Source organism: Sphaeramia orbicularis, chromosome 13 (assembly GCF_902148855.1).
Source record: "Sphaeramia orbicularis chromosome 13, fSphaOr1.1, whole genome shotgun sequence".
Lineage (NCBI taxonomy): Eukaryota > Metazoa > Chordata > Actinopteri > Kurtiformes > Apogonidae > Sphaeramia > Sphaeramia orbicularis.
In genome coordinates this window covers 32,468,212-32,493,925 of record NC_043969.1, presented here as the reverse complement: position 1 = coordinate 32,493,925, position 25,714 = coordinate 32,468,212, and the positions used below count along the sequence as shown (strand labels likewise).

The 25,714-nt window shown below is 39.8% G+C and overlaps 1 protein-coding gene across 1 annotated transcript in view; it reads right to left on the bottom strand.

The window, feature by feature from the left end:
* Positions 1-25,714, bottom strand: part of nxn (nucleoredoxin) — a 60,937-nt gene that overhangs the window by 2,150 nt on the left and 33,073 nt on the right. The window contains exons 2-7 of the mRNA XM_030152899.1: positions 14,162-14,279; positions 10,802-10,935; positions 8,137-8,237; positions 6,821-6,927; positions 5,813-5,992; positions 5,160-5,284 (exon numbers count right to left, since the gene is read on the bottom strand). Coding sequence (XP_030008759.1) covers positions 5,160-5,284; positions 5,813-5,992; positions 6,821-6,927; positions 8,137-8,237; positions 10,802-10,935; positions 14,162-14,279 — 765 coding nt within the window. The remainder of the gene's footprint in view (positions 1-5,159; positions 5,285-5,812; positions 5,993-6,820; positions 6,928-8,136; positions 8,238-10,801; positions 10,936-14,161; positions 14,280-25,714) is intronic.

Below are 25,714 nucleotides of genomic sequence, written 5' to 3'. Positions count from 1 at the left end.
CTGCCGTCTTCCTGCCCGGAGAGACCAGAGAGCTGGGGCTTAGTCACACATCCTGCAGTGTGCAAAGACAGGAAGGAACCAGGTGGGGTTTGACAACATCTCTCCTACTTAAAGGCTCACTCAACTTTGGATTTTCAATGTAGCTGAAGGTGCTTCTCATGTGGGGAGGAAACCAGAGTGTTTAACCTCTTAAGGAATTGGGTAAAAAACATCTCACTTCAGTGTTTGGTTTGGACTCCTGTTTTGTCCGTTTGTAGTTGTTTTCAAAGCGCTTCACCCATGTTTTGCCTCTGGCTTTATGTCACCTTTCACACCTACCAACGACTTATCTCTAACAACTCAGGATTTCAACCTCTGTAACCATAGGTAACAGGAATGAATCACTACAAGGCAGGCAGGCAGGCACTAACTTTCAAACAAGCCTGAGAAGGCCATTAATTATTGAGGCTTCGTTCCAGCTGGGAGTGCCTCTGAAATTCGTACTCTCTCTTCGACAGAGGTCAATTATTCTAGTCATATCATCTCTGAGTCAAATAGCTTTCATAGTTTATGTTTTATGCAGGGTCACACAGTTCACTTATTGAATGTACACTACTACTATCACCGAAGACATTCTCCTTTCCTCATGTCAGCATGACCTGGTTTCCCCTCAGCTATGTTTGCTGGCTCACAGGGAGACTCACAAAGATTAAAGATCAGTTTCATATGGAAAAGATTATGTTGAAAATGCAGAACTAACAAGAAAGGGCCAGGGGGTGGCACTGCAACAAAGAGTTGACTTCTCAGGGGAGGAGTGCCTCTGATGTTGATACTGTTCGTTACCAATTTATTCACCAGTGTCAAAATCGTCAAAACAAAGTCTAAGATACAGCCGTTTCACACAGATTTCCTCTTACATATATTTCAAACCCATTCTCTTCAGGACATGTTATGTCTTTCCCTGTTATCCAGAAACCATGGCTATACTCACTAAATGGATCAAACCAAACAATCATCTCATCGATGTTTCACTGGTTGCACTGCTACCTAAAAAGGATAACTATGCCAATATCATTTCTTTGACCTCCACGTCATAAAACTGCAAACAGATGGAACAGATGAACTCCAGTGTGGTATTTTGTAGTAGGGAGCTGACTTCTTTTGAATGGAGCATATTTTATTACACTGCAAATCACCCTGTATTCACCACTTAATCCTCACAAATGTTAGATGTCTCCAAAAACAGTGTTGTTACGAGTGAAATACTGTTTAATTCTGCTGCAAATAAAAGCTTTTCCCCGTCATGCTCTCTTGCAGCCACACTATGCGTAGATTATAGATCATGTGGGCACACAGTGTAATGAAACCGCAAAGAGAAGAAATCCTACATTCTGTCGCCGTGGCCCTCTCAGTCTCTCTGATATGAGAAGATGTAATCTGTGTCAGTCTTCGGCCCTGTAGGAGGTCATGCATCTTCTTTTGTGTAGCGTCTCTGCTTGTGTACACTGCTTCTCATGAGGTGCAGCCATTCTAAAAGGCCCCCGCCCTCGGCTCGGCTCAGAACAAAAAAGACAAAGGGCCTCTCCGCCGTAGCCTGCGCTCACGGCTATGATAAGGCTCGGTGTGTGTTTGCTGTGTGGAACCTGCTGGGCCGTGTCAGGTTTATTCTGCTTATTGATGCTCTGTGGCATTTTACAGACGATGACCGTGTGATAAGACCCGAGCTGATAATGATGAACAAAACCTCCCCTTCTGACCGCTGAAGCATGGCTGCATCCATCTCACTGGGCAGCTTTGAAGTCTTATCAGTAAAATTTATGATATTCTCAATAAACTATCAGTCTCTAAAGGATTTGGTGAAAACAGAAACACATTTTATAAGTGAGGATAAAAGCAGTGATGGAGGTTTAAGTTTAAAATGTGCTGCATCCGACATAGTTTGATGAGATGAATTGGAAAACAAATAACAAAAGTACTGGTTGTCTAATGTTTTCAAGATAAACATAAAAATGCACAAAAAAGTGTATATGTAGATTTATATTGTGGATATATGAATCTTACACCAAAGGAAAAGTGAAAAGTTAATATATTGCAGTGTACAGACAGTGTAGCTCAGTGGTAAACATTCCTATTAAGTCATTCCCATTCTCTTATTAAGAGAAATAGAGAATTATTATTATTATTAATTAATACAATTTCACTTTTTGATCCAATGTTGTATCTACTAAACTATAACAAACTGGCACTTTTGACCTAATTTTTCTTTACCAGTGACCCACATTTGGCAAAGTTTCACTACATTTCTTCTGAAAGCATCGTAGATCAGTGTTATTTGCAATAAAAAAGAACTGCTTCAATCATTTATAATACTGTTCTAGTCAAAATAGAGGGAATGATATAAGATTTATTATGTCTGTCTTCATGTCATTGCATTTTTTGATGTTTTGTTTTTAATCTTCAAAGACCAAAACAGTTGCCAGCAAACCTAAAGATCTAAAATGTTTAATAACTTTGGAACCATTAATCTTGTAATAATAAATAACTTGGGTAAAATGCAGTTTCTCAGCTTTTCATCATCATCAGATATGACCCATTTGGATGTTCAGAAGTTCTGTAGTGAATGTGGAAATACTCATCTTCTGCGACAGTGATTCCCCAATAAAAAAGCATGTCGCTTGATAAATAACAGTGGTTTACATGCTTGTTTTTATCTTCAGCTAATGATATATTTTACAGAAAAAGTAATTTTTTCTTCAGTTTTCTTTGTTCTGATATAATAACCTTAATTTAATTTGAGCTTCTATGAACATCTACACGATCAATAAATTAAACAAAGGAAAATACCTGATTTTCATATAAATGTTGAGGAAAAATTCATTTGGAAGTTGCAACTAAAATTTTTCTATAAGGATTAAGTCATTTTGTTCATTTATAAAATTCTGTGACATGTGCTCATTCTATTTGTTTTATTTTTTAACTTCATCAGGGTGCTAGTATTTACTTGTACATAGTAAGGAATTTAATCAGGGAACTGTTGAATCCTGAGGGCTTTAGAGATATCTTCATGAGTTCCTGCTGAACATAATACAGCAATTAACTACATATTGTTTATTCTATGTCAACTTTTAACATGAGAAATGTCTTGAGGAAATATAACTGTTAATGAACTTTAGCCAGATCTCCTATTGAGTGCATGTGGTCATCCTGGTCTATGTTTATTTGTTACAAAATCTGGTGACAATAAGTATAATCCTAACTCACTACTAAGTCCAATGAATCCCTCCAAAGTCCTGGAGAGTATATGCCATGAAATATAACTTGACATCAAAATAAAATTAGAAAATTATGTTAAAGATAAACACATAAAACAATGATAGAGTTTTTTGGCAGCTGACAGCTGCTGTTGCCTGTTAAATTCTATATGACTAAGAAATACCACAGGAGTTCATTTTGTGTGCAACAACCACAACAAACAGAAATGAAGAAACAATGGATCATTCATTCTGCATTTATAAATCAATACACTACTCTATGCTGTGGTTTTTTTCATTAGAATAAGAAGATCCTGTGTCACTCTGCTCTGCCTGGCTTCCCCCTGAGAGACTGCCAACATACTGCCGTCTCATGGACACAGAAAACCCAGCAGCTGGCCTGGCAGGCATCGCTCCACTATGAGGGCCAACCCAGGCCAAGGTGCAGGGGTCTGAAGCTTCAGTCTGTGAATGACAGCATAAAAGACCTGAAACGGGAAGTGAAATCTGACCGTGAACCCAATCTGGAAAATAAACCTGGTGATTTCATAGCCCGTCGAGCTAAAGCCAGGAAATTATACCTGCACTATATGGATGTAAAAATATCTGCCTTAGCACATGTGCCACGAGGGAAACAAAGCAAACTGAGACTGCAGTTAAACACAAGAAGCTTGTGAATGTCTATGAGCTCCAGTGCAACAATGTCCCTTTGTGCTGGGTCAAGTAAATATTGGCAGACAATCAACAGAATGAAACCATATCATGACAACTCTCATTTGTTTTCTGAAAACTTAAAGAGGCTGCTCTTGTCCTGCAGACTTCAAGGCTGACAGAGTGGAGTGGCCTTGGACGTACACACATTTACACACAGGGTCAGACAGTTACAGCACATGTGTGAGCCCAAGGGCTGAAACCTGAGCCTGCCCTCGGTGTTTGACATGAGAAACCAGTGCTGTGCGACCCGACTGCTGGGCAGAGACGGGGAGGGAAGGGAAGGGAAGGGAAGCTGCAGGGCAGAGAGGAGGGTAGCTGAGGAGAGGTAGCTAATCTGGTAATTATGTCTGCCGCTTCTGCTAACTCCACCACTTCTGGAAAGGTCGAGACAGAACAACATGAGATAACAGGAGTTATGAAAACTCACAGTCTATCCCACACAGGGAAGACGGGGGAGGGGATAAAGGAGGGGGATGGAGGGATGATTTGGAGGTAGTGTAAGGGAATACAGCAAGTCTGCCTGCACGCTCTAGATCTCCCTACAGGCATCCAGTTGAAATATGGGTCAAGAACAGGGCTGAGGGTCTCATTTACAGGTTTAAGCTGCAATAAGAGCAGCTTCTCAAAGGCCAAGATTACAACAATTGTAAAGGTTCCATGTAGATACATAAAAACTTCGATTTATTTGCTTAGTATAGATACTGTATGTTGTTATGCCTTTCTTAACAGGCTGTAAAAATCATCAGATGTGAAAGTTTTTTTTTTTTTTTTTTAACACATTTGGTTTCTTTTGCCGTCGTCACCTCCATATTACTATTTTTCATGTCGTTATATACTCTATCACATTATACTCTTCAAGTCATATTAAAAACTATATGAATACAGCACTGCAATACATACTTTTTCCACCAGAGAGCACTAATGAGTTCATTAATTTATTTTATTTATATTTTAAAAGTTTCCTACTTTTGTCATAATGTTTAAGAACCGATTGAAGGTTTAGGTTGTGTCATTGATCATAATGGTTTTATGAATATAGTATTGGTCTTAGGGTTTTTGGAACTAAAGTGCATTTCCAAGTACCACTCAGCAAACCCAAAACAAACACTGTCAAGCAAAAATACCCCTTAACTTGAGCAAATATTGTGTCAATTGTTTTACTATAGAAAATGGGATAAGATTCCTCATTTTGCTGCCTAGAGTGGCCAGTCTCACCTCTCCAGCCACAAAGAACAGCAGCGGTATCTCCTCCTCCTTGGCTTTGTACTTGGCCATGAGTTTTTCTGCTATTGGCTGAATCAGCTCCTTGGCCGGCTCCAACTCTCCCTCCTCCTCTGCGTCTGAACAAAGCGGGAAAGAGACACATAAATGCGTTATGAGTACGCGAAAGAGAAGAAGAAAAGGAGCAGTAAAAGGCATCCAGAGAGGCCACCTGGGAGAAGAGAGATGCACAGATGCATGACATGGAAAGTAAGGAAAAAGAGACGGATGGCGGACAGATGCGGAAAGAGACAAAAGAGGCTGTACAGATGGTGTCTGTCTTCTTTTAGAATTCAGTCTGACCTCAAAGAACACCAGAGTGGCCTTTTAAGGGTCATCATTACAGTATATGCGCTTATACCTTTATAGCTTTCAACAAATTACATTTATTTTTCTTCGCATCTATTGATGATATGCACATTCTGTATTAACACATAAATAGTAAAATCATGTCCCACAGACCTTTACACTGAAAGACAACACTGAAAGAATTTTCCGTCGCATCTGACATTCAATATGCTCCACATAAATGCCACTTCATTGACACATAGGGCGCTTCAGGCAGAACCCCATGTGGAGCCGGCATCATAAAATGCCCCGTTACTCACCCACAAACAGCACAAGGCAGGGCCCCTCGTGGAGCTGCACGGCGTTGGATTCACTGAGTTCCAGCACGGGTCGAGGGTGCCACGGAAAGAGCCGGCATTCGGGGTCGTTCAGCACCTCCACGCGGCCTTGTCGTGTGATCATGTGACCTTCTGAATCCAACAAAATCAGGGTAGGAATACCTGGAGGAGAGAGAGAGACAAAAAAGAAGAGGTGGGAATGGTGTGAGAAGAAGATAAACATAGGAGGGGAGGAAATGGGCAAACACGTGGGAGGTGGTTTAGGTCATTTCCCTTCATTATTACATTGTGACGCAGACAGTTCAATCCCCCACTGAGCTTTTGTTGTGTGGACTTTTTGGCCCTTTTTTGACCTCTTTTAGCCAGTTTCACTTTATCTCTTTGCTCTTCAATGCCTTCTATTTTGTCTTTAACTACGCACCCTCTCTCTTGCCATGGCTGTGATTACAATCTCCTTGCCTTATTAACAGACTTATCAGAAACAGACACCATCTGGGAGCAAACGGAGAGCGTGAGTCAGTAAGTTCCTGTCTGTGCATGTGCCGTGAAGGCATCAGAGGTAGGGGGCCGTCATGAACTGCAGGGGTTGCGAGTGCGTGGCGGAGGCAGTGTTGATTCGTCCTCCGTGCATTCCTCGCATTCTCTGCAGGACAGGCCAAGAGCCAGTTCTTGCTAACTTCATCCACAGTCCTCTGCGTGCGCACACACAGAGCGAAGGTAATCAGAAAAAAGAGTGAGGCGCAGAGGGAGAGGCGCACCACTTCCGCAGCAAACGAGACAGTAAACTTGATAACTGGCCCACATTCTTCAGGCTGCAGGGCAAATCTGTGTTGCTGTTTCTCTGCCCAGCACAGAGAGCTGTCAGCTATTGTGCCAGTTTTTTCAGTATGTGACATAACAAAGCCTGGCACCTTAAAACTATTCTCTTCCTACCTCTGGGCTTGAACATCAAAAGGCACCATATATGAGGAGGAAGCAGCTGTGAAATACCTTGTATTCCATAGAGTCTGTTGAGTCGTGATCGCCGAGCCTCGTCTGAATACGGCACCGCCAGCCATGGCATCTCACTAAAGTACTGCTTAAAGGACTCCTCTGACCTGGAGGGGTTTCAAAAACAGCAAATGACAACAGATGATGATTTTGTAGTCTCAGTCAACAGTTAAAAAGAGAAGAATGATGATTTCTGTGTGTAACACAGTGGTGGAAGTACTAAGAGTAAACTTTGACAATACTAAAATACAGGTAAAATCTTACTTGTGTACATAAAGTAGTAGTCGTCAGTGTGTGGTAAAATTGTCCTTGTTTTTTTATTATACAGTACAGTGCAAAACTCCTGGGCCAACATTAGGTTTGTTGATTTAGTAAAGTTTAGTAAAGAAAAAAAAAAAATGCAGATATAGTCTTTTATTGAATTACCTGAATCATTAAGAATAATTAACTCATTCTAAATGGAGTTATTCAAGTCATCTGGTTTTTTTTGTTTGTTTTTTTTAAATATATATATATGCGATATTGTGCAAACCTCTTATGCCAGGTTTGTGGTTTAGTAAAGTTATAACCACACATACGCATTTCTCAGTTTCTGTATTAAAATACAATGTGGGTATATGGGTTGTATGTACAACAGAAAAACAAAAGTTTCAGTGAAAAAGTCTGCTTCTTTAAACCCAAGTGTTTGTATTCAGTGTGACCTCCATTTGCACTTGAAGTCTTTAACCATTTTGTTCAGACAATATGAGATTTACTGCATTAATCTTCTGATGGTTTATCCCAGGTTTAACTCAACACACGTCAGATGTTTCAAACCGTTTGTGCTGCTTCTTGTCATGGGGTCAGGGGTCACAATAAATAGTGACTTTAACCTTTAGGATCCATTTAGTTCAGTTTTTTGGGTGTATTTTAAGGCTGTCTACATATGTCTTGTATTTTGAGCTAAAGGTGGCTGTACATGATTTTTTTTTTGGATTTACATTACTGCTGCATTTACGTGTATTTGCCTTTTACTGCTCTACATTTCTGAACTCAGCTTAACTCCTTCACACTGTTGGGTAGTTTAATCTATAGCAATGCATCATATTCTATAAGATAATCATACATTTGCAAAAGTGACTAAATCTGTCAGACAAATGAAGTGGAGTAAAAAGAATATTTGCCTTTGAGATGTGGTGGAGTAGAAGTATGAAGTTGCATGTAAAGTGCAAGTATCTGAAATACATAGTGTAGAGGTTTTATTCCACCACTACCATGACAGACAGAAACAGATGTATGTGTTAATAAATCTGATATTCTGGCAGAGTGAACCTCACCTGTCAGCGCTGACAAACACGATCTCAAACTTTTGACCGGACTCTTTGATGGTTCGGTACGATTCCACTAAGACCCGGGTCAAACTGCGGCACGGTGGACACTAATAGACAGAAACAGAGAAATAAGAGATATGTGACAACAATAGTGACTTTCAGGAGTGTCTTCCTTTGTTCTGGGCGTTCACCAACTCTGTCACTATGTCTAAAACACCTTTCCACAAACTAGTCATGCTCTTGTTTTGTATCCAGGCTTTTTGAAACATAGCCCACACCTCCTGAAACACTAATCCAACTCTAATGCTCCAGCCTGAGAAACTATTTATTGTTCTGTGTGTGTTTGGCAGCAGGAGTGGAAGTATGGCTGGCATTAAGATGACATCACAGTGATACGGCAGCAAGAAGGAGAACAGACCTGTCTAACTACCAAACACTTTCTCAAGCTCACTGTATTGTTTTCTTTAGTTTCCCATAGATAGAAGAAACACAGATAATGATTATTTACATCAGAGAGAAAAGGTGCAATTTGTGTTTTTGGAGCAACATTTCATATCAACACAGTAGAAGTTTGCTTTGAGTAGCTCTCACTTACTAAAAGCTGATTTCCTCTGGAATATTTGTTATTTTATTAACAGGAGTGAGGTTACAGTTTCCTGGTCTGGAAGGCTCTATTACTGTTGTCATACTACTTCCTCTACTTAGACTGCTCAAACAAAGAGAAGTAATATATGCCAGAATCTGTTTGGTCAAGATTTCCACATTTTTAACAAGTGGTTCCAGGCACAACAACCCCCCTGCACATATTGTTGCTCATTTTGGCATCACTCCAGCTGATGTCATCGTGTCCATGTGTGTGCTGATGTCAGCACAGACACATTTCGGGCATTATAAGTAAATGGGGAAAAAAAAAAAGATTTTAAAAATTCATAAATTTTCCAAAATGTAATCACATCTATTCTGGGTCACTGACAATCTATAAACCCAATTTAGTATGAATGCTAAAGTGTTGACAAACACAAACACACAAACAAACAAACAAACAAACAAACAAACAAACAAACCCTGGCCCTCACACATATTGTAGCTTACTTTGGGATGGATCCAGCTGATGTCATGATGCCTATGCATGTGGTCATGTCAGCATATCAATTGCTTCTATATATGTGCCAAGTTTGAAGTAAATTGAAACAAAATTGATGGTTTTATAGACATTTGAAATTTCGCCCATTATAAGTAAGTGGGGAAAAAAAGGATTAAAAGAAATTTATAAAAAAAAATTTAACTTTGACCTACTTTTCCCAAAATGTAACCACATCTATTCTGGGTCACTGGCAATCTGTAAACCAAATCTGGTATGAATTCAACCAAAAGTGTTGCGGCTAGAGTGTTAACAAAGAAACAAACCAAACCAAAAACAAAACCCCTTGCCTCCCCTGTGGGGGGCCAGGTAATTAGGCTCATCACAGTACACATCTATAAGACACTGTATAGTACATAATACATTGACACATTATACATAATTAAAAAACAGTACTTTCTAACCACTTGCACACTTAGTTTTACATATTCTCAGTGCAATCTCATATATACCAACTTTTGCTGTATATATCCTCTACTAATTAATTGAGATGCAGAGTCAGTTTATTTACCCATTCTACTTAATTACAGCAAATGCACTGTGTTGAGCATTTTCTCATTGATTCAGTCATGCATACTCATCCTGCAAAGCCTTGATCAATTCACAGCATGATAATTGACTTTTTGCCAAGTTTCTAATAGAGATGAACATAACATATGGCTCTTTATGCTCTATATATCTTACACAATGCAGCATTAATGCTACAAGAATACACAGATGTTTTATGTAGATTTGCTAAATGATTGCGGCTTGACTAATGTCTTTCACTGATTTTTACCGACACTGAAATATGGGTCATGTTCCCTTGCCATGGGCCATTTCAGGTCTCTCCAATATTAAGAAGTAAAACACACACACTTCTGTATAACTGCATGCCAGTGCCAGTGCTGCCATTTCATGTTCGTAAAGATTAGTTTCATAGCAGTTAGATTTACACCAGTAACCAAAGGGAATGTGGTGTAAAAATACTGCAGACAGAATCTTGTAATGGCTTTTGCGACTTGTCCTTTTCAATTTTCTATGGGTCTGGGGTCTGAGCCAGCCTTCAGGCGTCACCATTCTGAAAAGGCAGTCTCTGAGGCTGTGGCTCTGGCAGCTGTTGTGCTGACTGGTCTCGGTAGCTCTGCTGCATCTCATCTGGAACAGCCCACCGATGATATAAAGCCTTTCATACATCACTGAGTCATGACCTTCACTAGCTATCAGCACGCCCAGTGCAGAAAGACACAATAGCCTGATGTCAGTGGGGTGTGGTGACTGATGCCCACTTTGAAAAGGTTCAGAGGTGGCGATGAAAGCACGAAGGGGACAGTTGACCACTCTTAATGTAAACAAAAGACACAATGGACTTCTCTCCACCCTCCTCTCTCCTCCCCCTTATCTGCCTCGACTCCTGCTCTGCTTCTTCCTGCTCCTCTGTGATGTCGTTGCCCTTTTTGTCACTGAAGCGCCAGTGTTTTGACTTAAAACTGAAAACTCAGGCCACCTTCCCTGCACAGTCTTTGTCCTTTTCCTCTGCTCAACACTCACCCAGTGTGCTGAGAAGTACACTCCCACATAGTGTCCCTCCAGAGAGCTGCTGTCTGTTATCTGCCTGTTGTTCCTGAGCAGAGGGCCTGCCACCACCTCCGCAAATGGCTTCGGTCCCCAGGGGAACTCCAGGCCTGGGAGAGGGTCACAAAGTAGAGGGACAATGAAAGCAAAAGATGGGACAGGGTTTTTCAAGACAAACTTTTTCTTGTTTCCGTCATGTGCACTTTATTGTGACCATTGTCAAAACACATACCAGATGCAAAATATGACAATAATAAAGACTGATGGCCATGTCGCTCAAGATTTATCAGTTGGAATTACTTCCCTACTGCTCCAAAATTCCCTCTAAGTTGTTTTGTGGCTACTGAAAATGGCTATTCCACTAGTGCTCCTGTTTACATGCAGCTGTGCACACAACAAATTAATATAGTTTTTTTTTCAGTTTGGCAGATCTTCTACTGTGTAAACACAGCCTCCCTCTGTCATTCTTTTAAACACACCCTTGCAAAGGTGTGCTTTTTGCACATATAAACATTATTAAAGAAGATTTTTGTATAAGTACACATGTTTCTCCATGTCACTAGAAATGTCTTAGAGCTTTTTCAAAAGAAGTATTTTCTGACTAATTTAGATTATCTAATCTGAATCTGCCAACTCATATCAAATTCAGAGTAGTGTTATATTCTGAATAACGGTGGAATACTAGTGCATATATGCCCATACTCACTGTTAGTGTCCAGTTCTAGAAATGCATTTGGTGCAGCTGAAGTGAAAGGGGGTAATCATAAATAAAACCTTGTCAGGCTGGTTCATAATGGCCTCTTTATGTGAACTTGGTTGTCTAGGGCTTCATTAGGCAGGAATGACACATCTGCACTGCACTGGTGCTGCGTTTTTTTTATTGTTGTTCGGACTGTAAAAATGCACTCTATCTTTACGCTGCAGGCTAGTCTGACGCCACTCAACTCACAGGCCTTTCATTGACAGTGAAAAGCAGAGGGCCCCGAATCATTCACCCGCCCCTCTCCATCGCAGTGCACTGCAAACTTTAACCAGCCTTTTCCTCTCCTTACCATAGCTGCTGTGGCTGAATTGATTTGTCATGTCAGAAACTGCTCAGTCTGCCTCTAATAAAAAACATAACATGGAAAAACTGCAAAACTAAGAGAGATATGCTGTAAAACATAACACTGACCTATTTCTGCTTTAAAACTTTTGCACCGTTTATAGATAATGCAAAATTAATCAATGCCTGTCCCCATATTTATTCACTTTTCTACCCGCACACTTTGCAAATCCAGTTAATAGTTCATGGAAATAATACTTAAGGCCTGGACCTACTTTTGTCCACCAGACATTGAATTCTATCGCAGCGCTCATGAAAAACCCATTCCCTTTCACTGCTGTGCTGCCATAATACTGCCATTCTCCCTTCTCACATGACTAATGACACTTTTTCATGCTGACAAAACAGGGAATGAGGAGCAGCATTTTTAAATGTTAAGAGCTTCTTAGTCACAGAGGACAGAGAGGAATATAAGCCCACTCTATTAACTCTCTGTCTCACTTCAAAGTACTGAAATTATAGGTTTATAGATAAGACTGAGACAGGGACACGCTAGGATATTCACATGGCACCATAATTATGGCAGCATCAACACAAACAAAGATGAAAAACCATTACAAAGTCCACATGGAACTGACGATGGGGAATTTAGATGAGCTAATGGTAGCTAGTGCTGCTGCTGTGGAAGAGCAGAAGAGATTTACAGAACTCAGGAGGGAGCATAAGGAATTCTTCGGGAAAATGCGACAAGGGCCCTCATCATAGAAATGAGCGTTCAGGTTGTTATCGTGGATTTAGGCTGCTGAGAAAGTTGTTAGCTTACAAACTGAGGTGGCTAAGATCAACAGATGAGAAGCTTTGAGAACAATATGGACTTCAAAACAAACTTCACACAAGTAAATGTGTATATATTGAACCTTTAATGTTATCCTGGGTAAGTTATGAGACATAATATAAATGACAAATTTTCATTTAAGTGTTATTAGTACTATCACTGACAACACTGTTACTGTAACCACCATTACTGCATAACACTTAAATCCACAGTAAACAACTTATGGTGGCAAATAAGTAGCTTGATGATGTGAAGAAGGTTAACGACATGAACGCAAGTTTTCCTCTACCAATGAAAATCTAGACTGAAATAACCTTTACAGATATTATTAAAGTTATTAAGTTTGGTATTTTGTCATTTTCTCACTGGATTTCATTCTGATAGAATAGCCATGAGTAATTTAAGAAACAACAAAATGCCACTAATAGGCAACCAAAGAAAATGGATTATGTTGAACAAAATGACAGATTTATCTAAATTTCAAAATACAATCTATGTGCACATGCCAACAAAATATATAATATAGTCCTTGTCATTTTAATGTGAAAATGTCAGATCTTAAAGATGCTAGTCCATGTCTCTTTTTAGTTTAACTTCTAGTTCAGTTAAAACTGCAACAGCCAAAAATCATGGGGAAAAATGCCAGAATTAGCAAATACACCCCTTCCATGTGCAGCTCTCTCGACTCAGTCCAAATATAAATACAGATGCCTTGGCACCATTTCATGCTGCTATGGAAAAGCAAAGCTACATTCCAAGGTTCTTTATGGATACACAGATGCCACGTGGACATGATTCTACTTCTAACAGAATCTGATTAGTAAATACAACTGTCAATAACATCTTAAACCTCTCTGTCTGAAAATGGCTGTGATCAGACAAAAGTCTGCAGCACAAAGTAGATGTGCAGAAGTTTTGCATACTTTCAGATCACTTGAACAACTTTTACTTAAATTTTTTGGAAAAAGACACTCAAAAACTATTAAGAACTGCAGCTTTAAATGCAACAGTAACAGGAATAACAGTTAACAGTGTGAACCATCAGTGACTATTAAAGATTATTCAAAGTGGAACTGTGGCCCAAGTCTTAACCATAACCCAGAGCAACTGAAAAAATACCCACCATGCATTTGGAGCTACACAGGTACAAGAGACAAAGAGTGAGGACAATCAATCTTTCTCTGTGGCTGTGTGTGAGCCACAAAAGACCCATCATTATCTTGTTGAAAGGGATATTTTTAGGCTGTAATGGTTGGTGCCTGGGGTAAAGGTTAACCATATATTAACAGGGATTAAGGTAAGAGCTCAAAGTAAGATTAAAAAAAAAAAAAAAAAAAATATATATATATATATATATATATATATATATATATATATATATATATATATATATTTGAGGGAAATACACCACAAGTGTGTTTGTGCATGTGTGGTTTGTAGTTACTGCTAATCTTACCTTTGGGGTCATCTCTAACCACCAGTAGACCATTTCGACACACCACCTTTCCTGTAGCTGCATCCACGAACACCAGAGATGGTATACTGGTTACCTTGTACTTGTTCCAAAGCTTCATCTGAGGAGAGAAAACGGAGGGAGGAGAGATTAAAAATGTTGGCAATGGCAAAGTGTTGGCGTATCTGGGAACTCAGACTGCAACTGCCTGAAATAGACCTAATAAAGACTTTTGAGATCATTGCTGTGGACATATTTTGGATTTGCTACATATTTCATAAAACCTGTATATGTACTGTGCTAGACTTATAATTTTGAAAATGTTCAATAAAAAGAAAGTTACAAAAAAAAAAAAAGATGTTGGCAAGACTGACCAAAATTCATACTGAGCTGTAAAAAATGTTTAACCAGGTTTTGACCTGTGTGTCTAATTATGTTGTAAGTGCAGCAGCAGTATATTCACCTTATACATGATGGCATATAAAAATGTCTTTTTGTTTCAGGAAAGTTGCCAAAAAAAATAAAAAATCTATAAGATGGTAAGGATCACGCTGAAAAAGGCTGAACTGGAACATGTTGTCCCTGCTGTGTCTTTAAAGAAGAAAGTGTAGGTATGGAAGTGAAAAACAAACTAACACCTTGTAGAGTTAAAGAGAATTTTTGATCCCTTCCCAAGTGTTAAGCAGCACGAAATATTGGAGCCATTTGGATGTGATTCACACATTGGCAGGCTTATATGAGCGCCTGTTGGCTTTAAATGTATGTGTAGTTTTTCTTATACGACTAGTTGAAATGAATAGTCTCATAAAGTCGGGCGAAAAAAAAAAAAAAAACACTTTACAACCTGAATTCTGCATGAACTGCAGCTATTAATAGAGTCCAGCATTCAGTGGAGTCCTTAACATCAAAGAGCAGATGAAGCATTTCAGATATCTGAGACTCACTTTCCATATCAGAGAGAAGAGCCCTATGCTGTGAATAGAAAATAGCCAAATCTTCTTGTAAAGAGCAGCAGTTGGAACTGTTCAATGTTGCTGCTTCAGCAACTACAAAAGAAGCCGGGTATCCCTCGCATGAAATCCCAAGACAGAAGTAAGAAGAGCGAGAAACTGTCTCTGAAAAACTGTCACGTCTGCATGAGTTTTACCTTCTAGGTTCACATGATTATTAGATCAAGATTCTATAGACAGGCAAAGTCCCTCCCCTTCTGTTGTACCTAATGGGACCTCCCTATTGACTGCAGATCAGTCAGTGGGGAGAATTAATAACTTCATGATACAAAAAAAAGTTGCAATTTGTAACAAAGATAGTAAATATTTTGTTTTGCGTTTAACAGCTCAAAGGACTACATTTCCCATTACACGTGATGCATGTCACCAATACCAAAACAGCCACTGACTTGGCACATTTTACCTCAATTTTCAAGAGTGATGTGAAAAAGTATGAAAGGAGGTAAAAATCACCACTGTCTGGTTATACTGAAGCTGCAGAAACATCTTTGGCAAATTTGAAGAGATCGTAGAGACAGTTACGATTACATTACTTCTGTCAGATCTGGGTGTGTAAGCCTTATATTTATTAAATATTGTAACAGTCTTACAGTTTTACCACAAACTACGACTTTGTTGACATGTAAAATTATCTTTTAAATTGACAAAACTGAAAATGATGCCCAATTCAAATTCAAAAGGTTAAAAAAAATAATCACTTGTTTCCATTGACTGTAATTCAGTTTTTTCCAGAGTTAGGTCCCATTGGGCACAACCAGAAGAGGTGGGACTTTGACCCAAATTATTTATTCTTTATTTTTTCCTACAAAGTGTCTTCATGTGTAGATAGCCAAAGATTTTATTTGCCAAAAAACCCCAGCAAATTTATTAACCTGCTCTGCCAAGTCAGGCACTCCGCTCCCAGTGCAATAGAGTGATTTGCACTGTCTGGATGCTGCAGAAGTTATTCTAAAAGATTTCAAGCCAAATGAAGTGCTGAGTACTTTCCTTGGGGCTCAGCGAAGTAAGCCTGGAGTTTGGTTACCAATGAGCTCCACACTGATGAAAACCGTTTGTTGTTCTTTTTGTGAAAAAGTGACTTCACTGCAGGAGCTGAGCACAAAGACTCAGACATACAGAATAAGAACCACACTAGCTATATGTGCTCGCAATTTGTTTACGTATTATGTGGGTCCTATGATAATGTCAACCATATGCCCTCAGTGACAGCAGAGGTCAGACAGTCTGTTCAGTGGACAAGACGACCTGGAGCCTCCTGAAGATGTTGGTCTGGACGTCCCTCAAGAGAAAACTCCAGTGTCTGCCACAGTCAACAGTTTTACCACACGCTCAGTGCTGCTCTGGAAACTCAATCTGTGCTCACAAATTGATGGGGTTAGTGGCATTAACGGTGACGGTCTCCAAAAGCTAACGTGGCCAGAAGTGTATCTGTATAACTCTGCCGCAATATAAGTTGGCTGACTGCTGTCATCCCTGCTGATCATACAAGATTGAATGCCGGCTTTAGTGAAGGGGACAGAAAAGGAAAAAATGCTGCGAGTTAAGGTGATTGGATCTGTTCTTGTGAGAGTGTTATTACCTTTGGACTTTTGGGCTAAAGGTAATCACACTGAGGTATCTAGTGGCATATTAATGACCTAATATGATTAGAAAAACAGAATGACAAAACAGAGTGCATGTTATTAAAAGCTTATGACTGGATTATTGTCAAAATACCACCGTTTATCTAAAGTAGTAGCACAGGTACGCTCTGTCTAAAGCTGTAACATCACTTAAAAAGGCAACAGAGTAAGATTTAGGGGGATTTTTGGAGGATTCTGTCACATATATGAAATGCAATACGCATGATTATATTTTCATTAGTGGATAATCACATGAAAATGAGAACTGTGTTTTCATTACCATAGACAGAGCCATTTATATCTACAGGGAGAGTGGTCTCCTTACACATGTTGCACTGCTATTTCTCTATACAAGGTCTGAACTGACTTTGTTTTCTATTTTTACTGTCTAACAGCAGGTGACAAATCTGCACTAACATCACCTACAGTTAATATCCCCTTAACTAAAAAGCTCAGAACACACAAAAAAATACAGGCTATTGCATTTTTTTTTTTTTTGGGAGGTAGGTGAAGCAAAAATCAACAAATCATGTTTAAAGACAAGTTTAGGTTACTTGACATTACATTCAATGACGTATATAATATGATGCAAGTATACAAGTCGACAAAAAATAGAGTAAAATCCTAGAAATTCTATTGTGGAGATTTTACATATTGTAGCTTTAAGTTCTATTACAGTGCTCATACTGAAGCATCAACTAAACAGCTGAGAGATTTGTGTGGCATCTTCACAAAGACCCATTCTTCCTCTTTGCCTCAACACTAATTTACTGCATCCTTGAGTCATGTCTGCTTGGCGATTTGGCGGCGAGATCAGAGTCGCCTTGGTTATTAAATCTTTCAAGGGTTTAACTTCGCCTTAAGGATGAAAGCACTGCTATGATTGGAGGGCGGATAACCAGCCTTGTAACTACAACATCTAAATGTCCTCAAGTCGGTCACAAACAAATGTCAAATGCATGTCATCACCTCGAAATACAAGAATTCATTGTGCGTGAGTGTGTGGTGACAAAAAGGGGATTTCATTCGTCTCTCGTACAGGTAAAGTGTTGAGTTACATCGCTATTGCTGTGAGTGATTTGACTGTGAGAATGATGTGTGGGAACCTCCTCTTTTATGTTTGAGGCATTTCCAAAAGCTGATAAAACATTACAGAGACAATTAGTTTCTTAGTAACAGCTACTCTTCTCTCTTCTGTCCTTCATGCCAATAGAAAACATGAGGATCACATACCACAGCAATCCATTTCCCCAAAACACTGTTTCATTGTCAGAAGCCGCAGGCTGCCTATTATCGCTGAGACAATAAATACAGAATGTGACATGATATGTTGTTCTAAAAAACACCGATCAGTCATGCTGTCAAATCTGCCCTCAGTCCATGAATTGTGAAACATTGTGAAATGGTGTTAAGAATATTTGTGGATCATCTTGTCGGGTTTTATTAATCTGAAACAGGAGTCATTTGATTACAACCTTTGTTATGCGTTAGTCATGAAAACTGTCATTTAATAGTTTAGCAGTAACTTGTTTTCATTACAGCTTTTCTAGACTGTAATCAAAGCATCATGATTGCATGTTTCCTCCCCTAGATAATGAATAGAGTCATTATCAATAGCAACAGTGTGTAACTATACAGCCAAGAAGGCGGCTTGGCTATATAATTACACATAGGTTTAACAATGCCAATAAGCGGCAGAGGGTCCTTCAACTCTTCAGACTCAAGGGAGAGATGGAAATCCATACTGACAATCCATTTGCTCTCCTGAACATGCAGGCATTAGCTACACACTGGGCCCACTGCTCATCATGCTAATTGAATCATGCATGGTTGCGGATCCATATCCAGAGAAGCAGCAAATCAGCCCACTGTGGGGCCGGTGAATCAGTGTACATGGATACATCAGGACCTTGGATCTGAGAGTCGTATTACCCTACTGATCAAAGTTCAGCCAGGAGGAGAATACCATTTCTTTTTTAAATAAATTGCTCGACGGGATCATTGAGGCATTAGTGTACAACCTGTCCCCCACTTGAGAGCCAGAGCAAAACAAGGGAAACACACCCACTTGAACGGTATCCATATTTCCATGTTAAATGTCATGCGTAGCGATCACTTTCATGCTTCCTTGCACTGTTGCACTTTATGGCAACATTTCATAGTTAAAAGGAGGTTAGCTTAGGTGGAGAAACCGCAGTCCCTGTGGTCTTAAACTTTAAATCCACACACATCTGCTTCAGTTTTGCCTAGTCCTTTTTTCAAACCCCTACAGCCCTGTCCTGCAGTGAAATTCAGCCTCTGTCAGCAACTGGAGGGTCTCCTCAGCGGCTCAGAAGCTTGAGTGTCACCTTGTTGAGAGAACTAGAGTGGAATTCATTTCTTCACTCAGCATGGTCAATTCACCTATCATTGTTTGAGCAGTTTCTCCTCACAGATCTGTTTCACCAGGGCAGTCAGGCCTGAGGCATCTGCCAAACACTCCCCTTGCTGCCTCACTATAACACTGTCACTACAAAAGGAAAGTCAGTTCTTTACATCAGAACACATGAGCTGTACCCTGTTGTGACGATGATAACAGCACAGCCCTTCATCTCTGAGACTTTTACAAATAGGGAAAGCTGCGACAAGCCAGATGATGTCTTGAAGGCATTAATACACCACTATTATGACTAAAATGGTCAGTGTTTCATGTTATTCATTTCTGTTTCATTGGATAAATAACTTACAGTGTTTCCAATTCACTGTACAAAGTAGATTTGTGGAATTTAATTTATCCTACTCTGGGATTCTCAGTGGTTTTTATTATCATCATGAGGCAAAAATGTTTCCCATTACAGTCACTTCATTCAAGTTGAACCAAATTTTTTGGCACATTATTTTCTGTGTGTATGACACACATAAATTGCAATAAAACTAGTGTGTATCCCACATTCAGAGAGGAGACACAGAGTGGATCATGTATCCGTTTGATTTGATTTGAATGCTCCAAAGGGACTTTTTAACATAATAAATAATAAATGTTGGAATTCATTGGATGGTCTCCTGCCTCTATAGAGATAACAGTGAGGTGTTCTGGGTCTTATAATAGATGCTGGTTGTTAGTCAGTGAAGTCATTTGATGCAAGGTTGTCTGTCTGATGGACTGACTCGCCCCCTAAAGACATGTTCAACAAAAGCATTTGTCTTTTACTGGGACTTATTTTATTGAGTCTGCCTGCAGGCGGTATGATCTCTGACCGTAAAGATTTACTGTAGCAGCACAGACTGGGAAAGGGGAGCAGACTGGGCTGGACTGTTGGTTTGCCTCTTGGCGAGCACCAACACAAGATTCACAAGAGTCATGCAATCACCTGTGCAGTGTGCTCTGATAACATGGATAACTTCATCTCCAAGTGGATTCAGACAAACATGCCTGCCGTGCATAACAGAACCAACAGCTCATTCATCATGTTAAAATGACAGGCTAAAATCTAAAACAGTTTGCCTTTTCCTTTCGGTTCTCAGTTTGAAGACAGATGAGAAGCAAACTTCTGCTGTCTGCTCGTTACATCCCCACACTGCACCGCTGTAACTCCCTTTTGGCTGGGCCCCTGCAGCGAGCATTGACTTACATTCCTCCATGCTGGACCCCGCCTCTGCTCAATCTGCTCCTGCGGCTCTCAGAAACTGCCTGTATCCACTTCAAAACCCTGTTGCTGCTCTTCATGGCTACAAAGGGAAGCCTCCCCTCCCACCTCTTACAGCCATACTTCAAGCCCACACCACGCCAGCTAGTGTGTGTTACTTTGCACTTCCATCTGTGCTCTGACCCGACTATCGCTTTACCCGGTCAAGAGTCTTCACCGCTATGACTCCCTGGTGGTGAAATACGCATCTCAACTCTGTGACAGCTGCAGCCGCCTTTCTCTCCGCTAGACTTATGACCTATCTCTTCATCTGCTTTAACTCATCTCATTTTGCATGTGCATGTCATTCTGACTTACAAAAAAAACACTAGAAGAATTATGTTTTCATCTTTAGGGGTTTGAAGATCGATCATTTCTGCTCAAGCGTTAAAGTTTTGTAATTTCACCACTTCCATTAGGCTTACATGACACTGGAAAAAAACCTGCAACATTATTTTTTTTTTTTTTTTTGGTGACAAATTGCGATATAAACCGTATTGTTGTTGTTTTTAGAGGATCAAAATGAGCACACATAGGCCATTTATTTGTCATCCTCTTTTCTTCAAATACACCAAGAAAATACAGGAGATAAATGCACAGCCTTAAAAGACACACAAAAATTTGAACTAAATGGGCTGTAAAGGTTAAAGTCACTATTTAGTGTGACCTCTGACCCCATGACAAGAAGCAGCACAAACTGTTAGAAACATTTGACATGTGTTGAATGAAATTTGGTATAAAGCATCAGAAAGTTAATGCGATAAATCTCATATTGTCTGAACAAAAGGGTTCACAATAAATACGACCACTTTGTTTTATAGAAGCTGTTTTTTTCCCCTGAAACTTTTGTTTTTACTGTTGTACATACTTCCCACACGTCCAAGTTTTATCTTAATAAAGAGGCTGAGAAATGCATTTGTGTGGTCATAACTTTCTGAGAGTTTTGCACAATACTGTATATATATGAAAAAAACAAAACAAAAACACAGATGACTTGAATAGCTCCATTTGGAATTACTTAATTATTCCCTACTGACTGAGGTCATTTTATAAAAGAGTACATCTGCATAGAAAACTAAATTATTTTTCCCCAAACACCCTGAACATGACTTACTTTGGACGCTCACTCAGAAATTTGTTGCATCCAAAATCTCCCACATAATTTTAGACTCACACAGACAGACTCTCATTTTCTATGTCTAAACAGGCGTTTCCTTTTGTATCAACCAGCAAAAGACCTTATTTGCCTCATTTGACATTGAATATCCTGCAATGTGACTTGCTGCACATATGCACATTGGAGTAATGATGCTGAAATTATACATTGTGCTGCTTTAACCTCCATTTGTTCCTCCAGAGTTTCAACTATATTCCTAAAATGTAAAGAGGACAGGACACCCTACTGCTCATTATCGAGGCTCATCCTGCTCTACTCAGACACCGCAATGGACAAATGCACTCTTCTGACATTAAGGAGCAATGAAAGCACACAGCATCGGCTCACATCACATCAGCCCCTCAATGAAGAATATTACTGCAATCTCATGTATTTTATTAATCCCGTAACATTCTCCAGCCGAGCCATTTTGCTGGTGGATCCTCCACTCAGACAGGAGACGCTTGCTAAATTGCTTTTTCGATGAAGGCCTCCTGTTGCCATAGCAACCCCACCCCCCTCCCTTCCTAGTCCCAAAGTCAGGACATGTCACAGAGTGCCAGACACATTGTGGGCTCTTAGTTAATAATTCAGTGATAAATTAACGGTTTTGTGAAGAAAACAGGTGCCAGAATGTCAGAGGGCTTAGGGGAAATAACCCGGCAGAGAAAGACAAAATGAGGGAGTGTGAAAAAGAGACCAAGACAGAGAGAGAGAGAGAGAGGGAGAGACAGGGAGGAGGGGTCGTGTTTTTCCCCTCCAGCCTTGCAGCACAAAAGCCACCTTCTGAATGCAGGCTCTAAATCCAAACTTGGACTCTGTCTGGTGAGAAGTTTTTATGTGGTGTACAATGTGGCGTAAAACGCAGGGGGGATTGTAAAAGAGTAAAAAGCCAGGCCTCAATAGGTATCTGCACCATTGTCTCTCCACAAGCGTGGGTTGCCCCTGAGGCCTACATTCTGCAAGGTCAAAGGTCAGAATGGCAGGGGGTGCATTCTTCACCCCTAGCGGTGTTAGACTAACCGGCCTGCCTCCACGCTCATGTATACTCAAGTTCTTTATTCCTCTCCGTCTGTCCATCCGTCCGTCTTTATGTTGAACAGAGCAAAATGTAAATCAAACATACACAGGCCATGTTCACACAAATGTGGACAAAATTCTTTTTCTTCAGCTGCAAATCCAGGCGATAATGACATTTTCGACAACAAACTGCGTCTCCATGGATGCATATTCAGTAGGATCAAATAAAAACATCACTTTTTTTCTCTCTCTGGTATGGACATTCATGTGATCATGACCATGTGATGCATTTTTGAGATTCACTACCACATTCATGCCCCATGCTGCCACATACTTCAGGAAACAGGAAAAATCTACTGTTTATCATTCAACTATTATTAATAAGAATTGTCTTTGTGCATGGTAAATTAGATCCTTGACTAGTCCTGTTAACATAAATGGTCACAAAACAATCTTAGAAACAGTAATCATACAAGTAATTGGACGAAGTAAAACGACACAATGACATTTATAAACATTTTTCAACTAACTATACATCTCTTCAATTCCCTGTGTAAGATCTATAGTGAACTGGACCACAGTACTCACTCACTCTCTCACTCGTGCTTTAAGTCCAAGAAAAGTATGCTTTTAGTTTTGTTGCACCAAACAGAAAAATCCATAAAATCTCAGGGTCGACACACAACATTTGGACATATCAAGACAATTGTTTCAAACTACTTCACCTCAACATGCAACCGTTTCCTCTGAGCATTTTGACTTGAAGATTTTTATTTTTGGATGTTTGGTCTCTGCAGTTCCCTCTTATTTGCAATGTCAAGATACAATGATTTGAGGCTTAAAAAAACAATCTTAATATATGGCATTCACAAAACTTGTAAATCCTTTCAGTTGTGACATTAAGAAAAAAATATACCAAGTAGCTGTCATCTATTATAGTCTTTACCACAAACTGGAAAAACTCAAAGCCTCAAACTGTAAAATTTAAGTGAAAAGTTACGAGTCAAGGTAATTTTAAGTCATGACATGTCTTGGTTAATCATTCAATCCTGTCGTAAAGTACAACTGAAGAAAATGGGTAATGATTTACACCGCTCACTGGATGACAGAAGCTTGTTGTGTGAACATTGTGTCATCATTTCTCACACCTTAGTACATCTCACCAGCCTGCATATCATCAAGTCGAGGCCTGCAGGGTCTCAGACGCAGATGATATGACGCTGGTCTGGCTCTGCACCAGCTGGACCTGGTCTATCTGTTACCTTACCCTGACCCCTTTGAAACGGGCATTGTAAATCCACAATGATTGGCCAATTCGTGACTTGGAAAGCCGGGTGCATTTTTCTGAGTTTTTTTTTGTACGTGTGTCCCAGAGGTAACGCACATAGACGTGCTTGCCCTATTAAATGTAATCTAATACAGTATGGAATGGGCTCCGGCATCACACAGTCGCATATGCATAAACACGAAGACTGAAAAGTCTGAAAAGCACTTTGTCTAGTCACATTGTACCACTGCAGACACTTTAGTGCTGCTGTGCTCGAGCTTGTACATATTAATAACAGACAAAACACACATTAGAAAACGCATTTCAGCACAATCAGATTTTTATGCACATGGTCTCTACACTTATTGCTCAATTAGCTTCACAGAGCAAACAGGCCCACAGCACTCGTGAATAAATTCTATCCATAAGCCTCTTCCTGGTGTGCCAGCGGAGGAGGAGGAGGAGGAGGAGGGGGGTGGGCGTCGGGTTTAGAGACGGCTTCCCAGTTGTAACCTCTGTTTGACCCCACATTAACTACCACTCCTCCTTCCTGCTGGGACCCTGGGAAGTCTGCTGCAGCTATAGCTCAATCCCTGGTCCCATCACATCACATCACAACACATTAATATTTATAGAAATTTGCAGGGAACATTTCAGACACATTATCAGTGTTTTTTCCTCTTTGTGCATAATCAGGGCAGCCCCGACTTACAATCTTTGGGGAACATCTTTACATTTCAGCGACAGGCTATAATCTGTACACAGAAAATAAACTGTGTGCAATGTGCATACAATACAAATATGTACTGTATATATAAATAAAATTAAATGTGAATACAAAATACTGCTATTCCATTAATATTACCATTTACATGTGCACATACTCTGATTAATGTGGCGGTTACCATGCAGGGAGCTAGATCAGCGCGTGTTATTTGTGTTTTTGCATCAAGATGGACTTTTTCCAGTTTCCCACGGGTAGATGACTTACTTGACAAGCCTCCATCTTTCAGCCACCTTATTGAAATTGTTGGCAGAGTAACATTTGCACATATCTAATAACTGGTTAGCATCCGATGTGTCAATATCTAAAAATAACTGTGACTTTGCTTTTTTTTTTTCTTTTACAATAAAATGTGGCTTTTTTAAGCATACAGCTCTACTCCAACCATGTAAACTACTTGCTTGTTTGTGAACAAAGTACAAAGCTGACCATGCACAAGCCTGAGGCAAACTGTCAGATCCATATTTCAAATGCCCATGAATGTTCAAACATATCAGAAATGGAAAATAATAGTGACATTTCCCTTATGTCTGAAATGGAAAATGCACCATTCAGACGTGCATCAAATGTGCAACATTGTTATCATAGTGGAAAATATATGAGCATGTAAATTTTGGCTAGTATGACCCTAAAGAACCAGACAGATGACAAACAAGATGTAGACTGCATGTCAAAATAACAACTGAAAGATTTTACCAGCATCCTCAAAAACCGCAGACTATTTAGAGCTTAAATAATCTCTTCAGCACATGTAATAAAAGGATAATATACACAATAAGTGCCATAGTGTTGAGACAGTGTCTACTTGGCAGGGTGTTGGTATATTTTTGCTCCTCTTGTACCCTCCACAGCCAACAAGGAGCCTCATAAATCAGAACGACACCCTGCGTCTGCTCTGCCTCATATACAACACAGACCTCTGACGGAGGCAGCGCACAGAAGCCTCAGCATGTGAACATACACAAAAAACACACACACACATAACATGCATACTATATATAGCCATATGAACTTGAGAGACATCTTTACTCC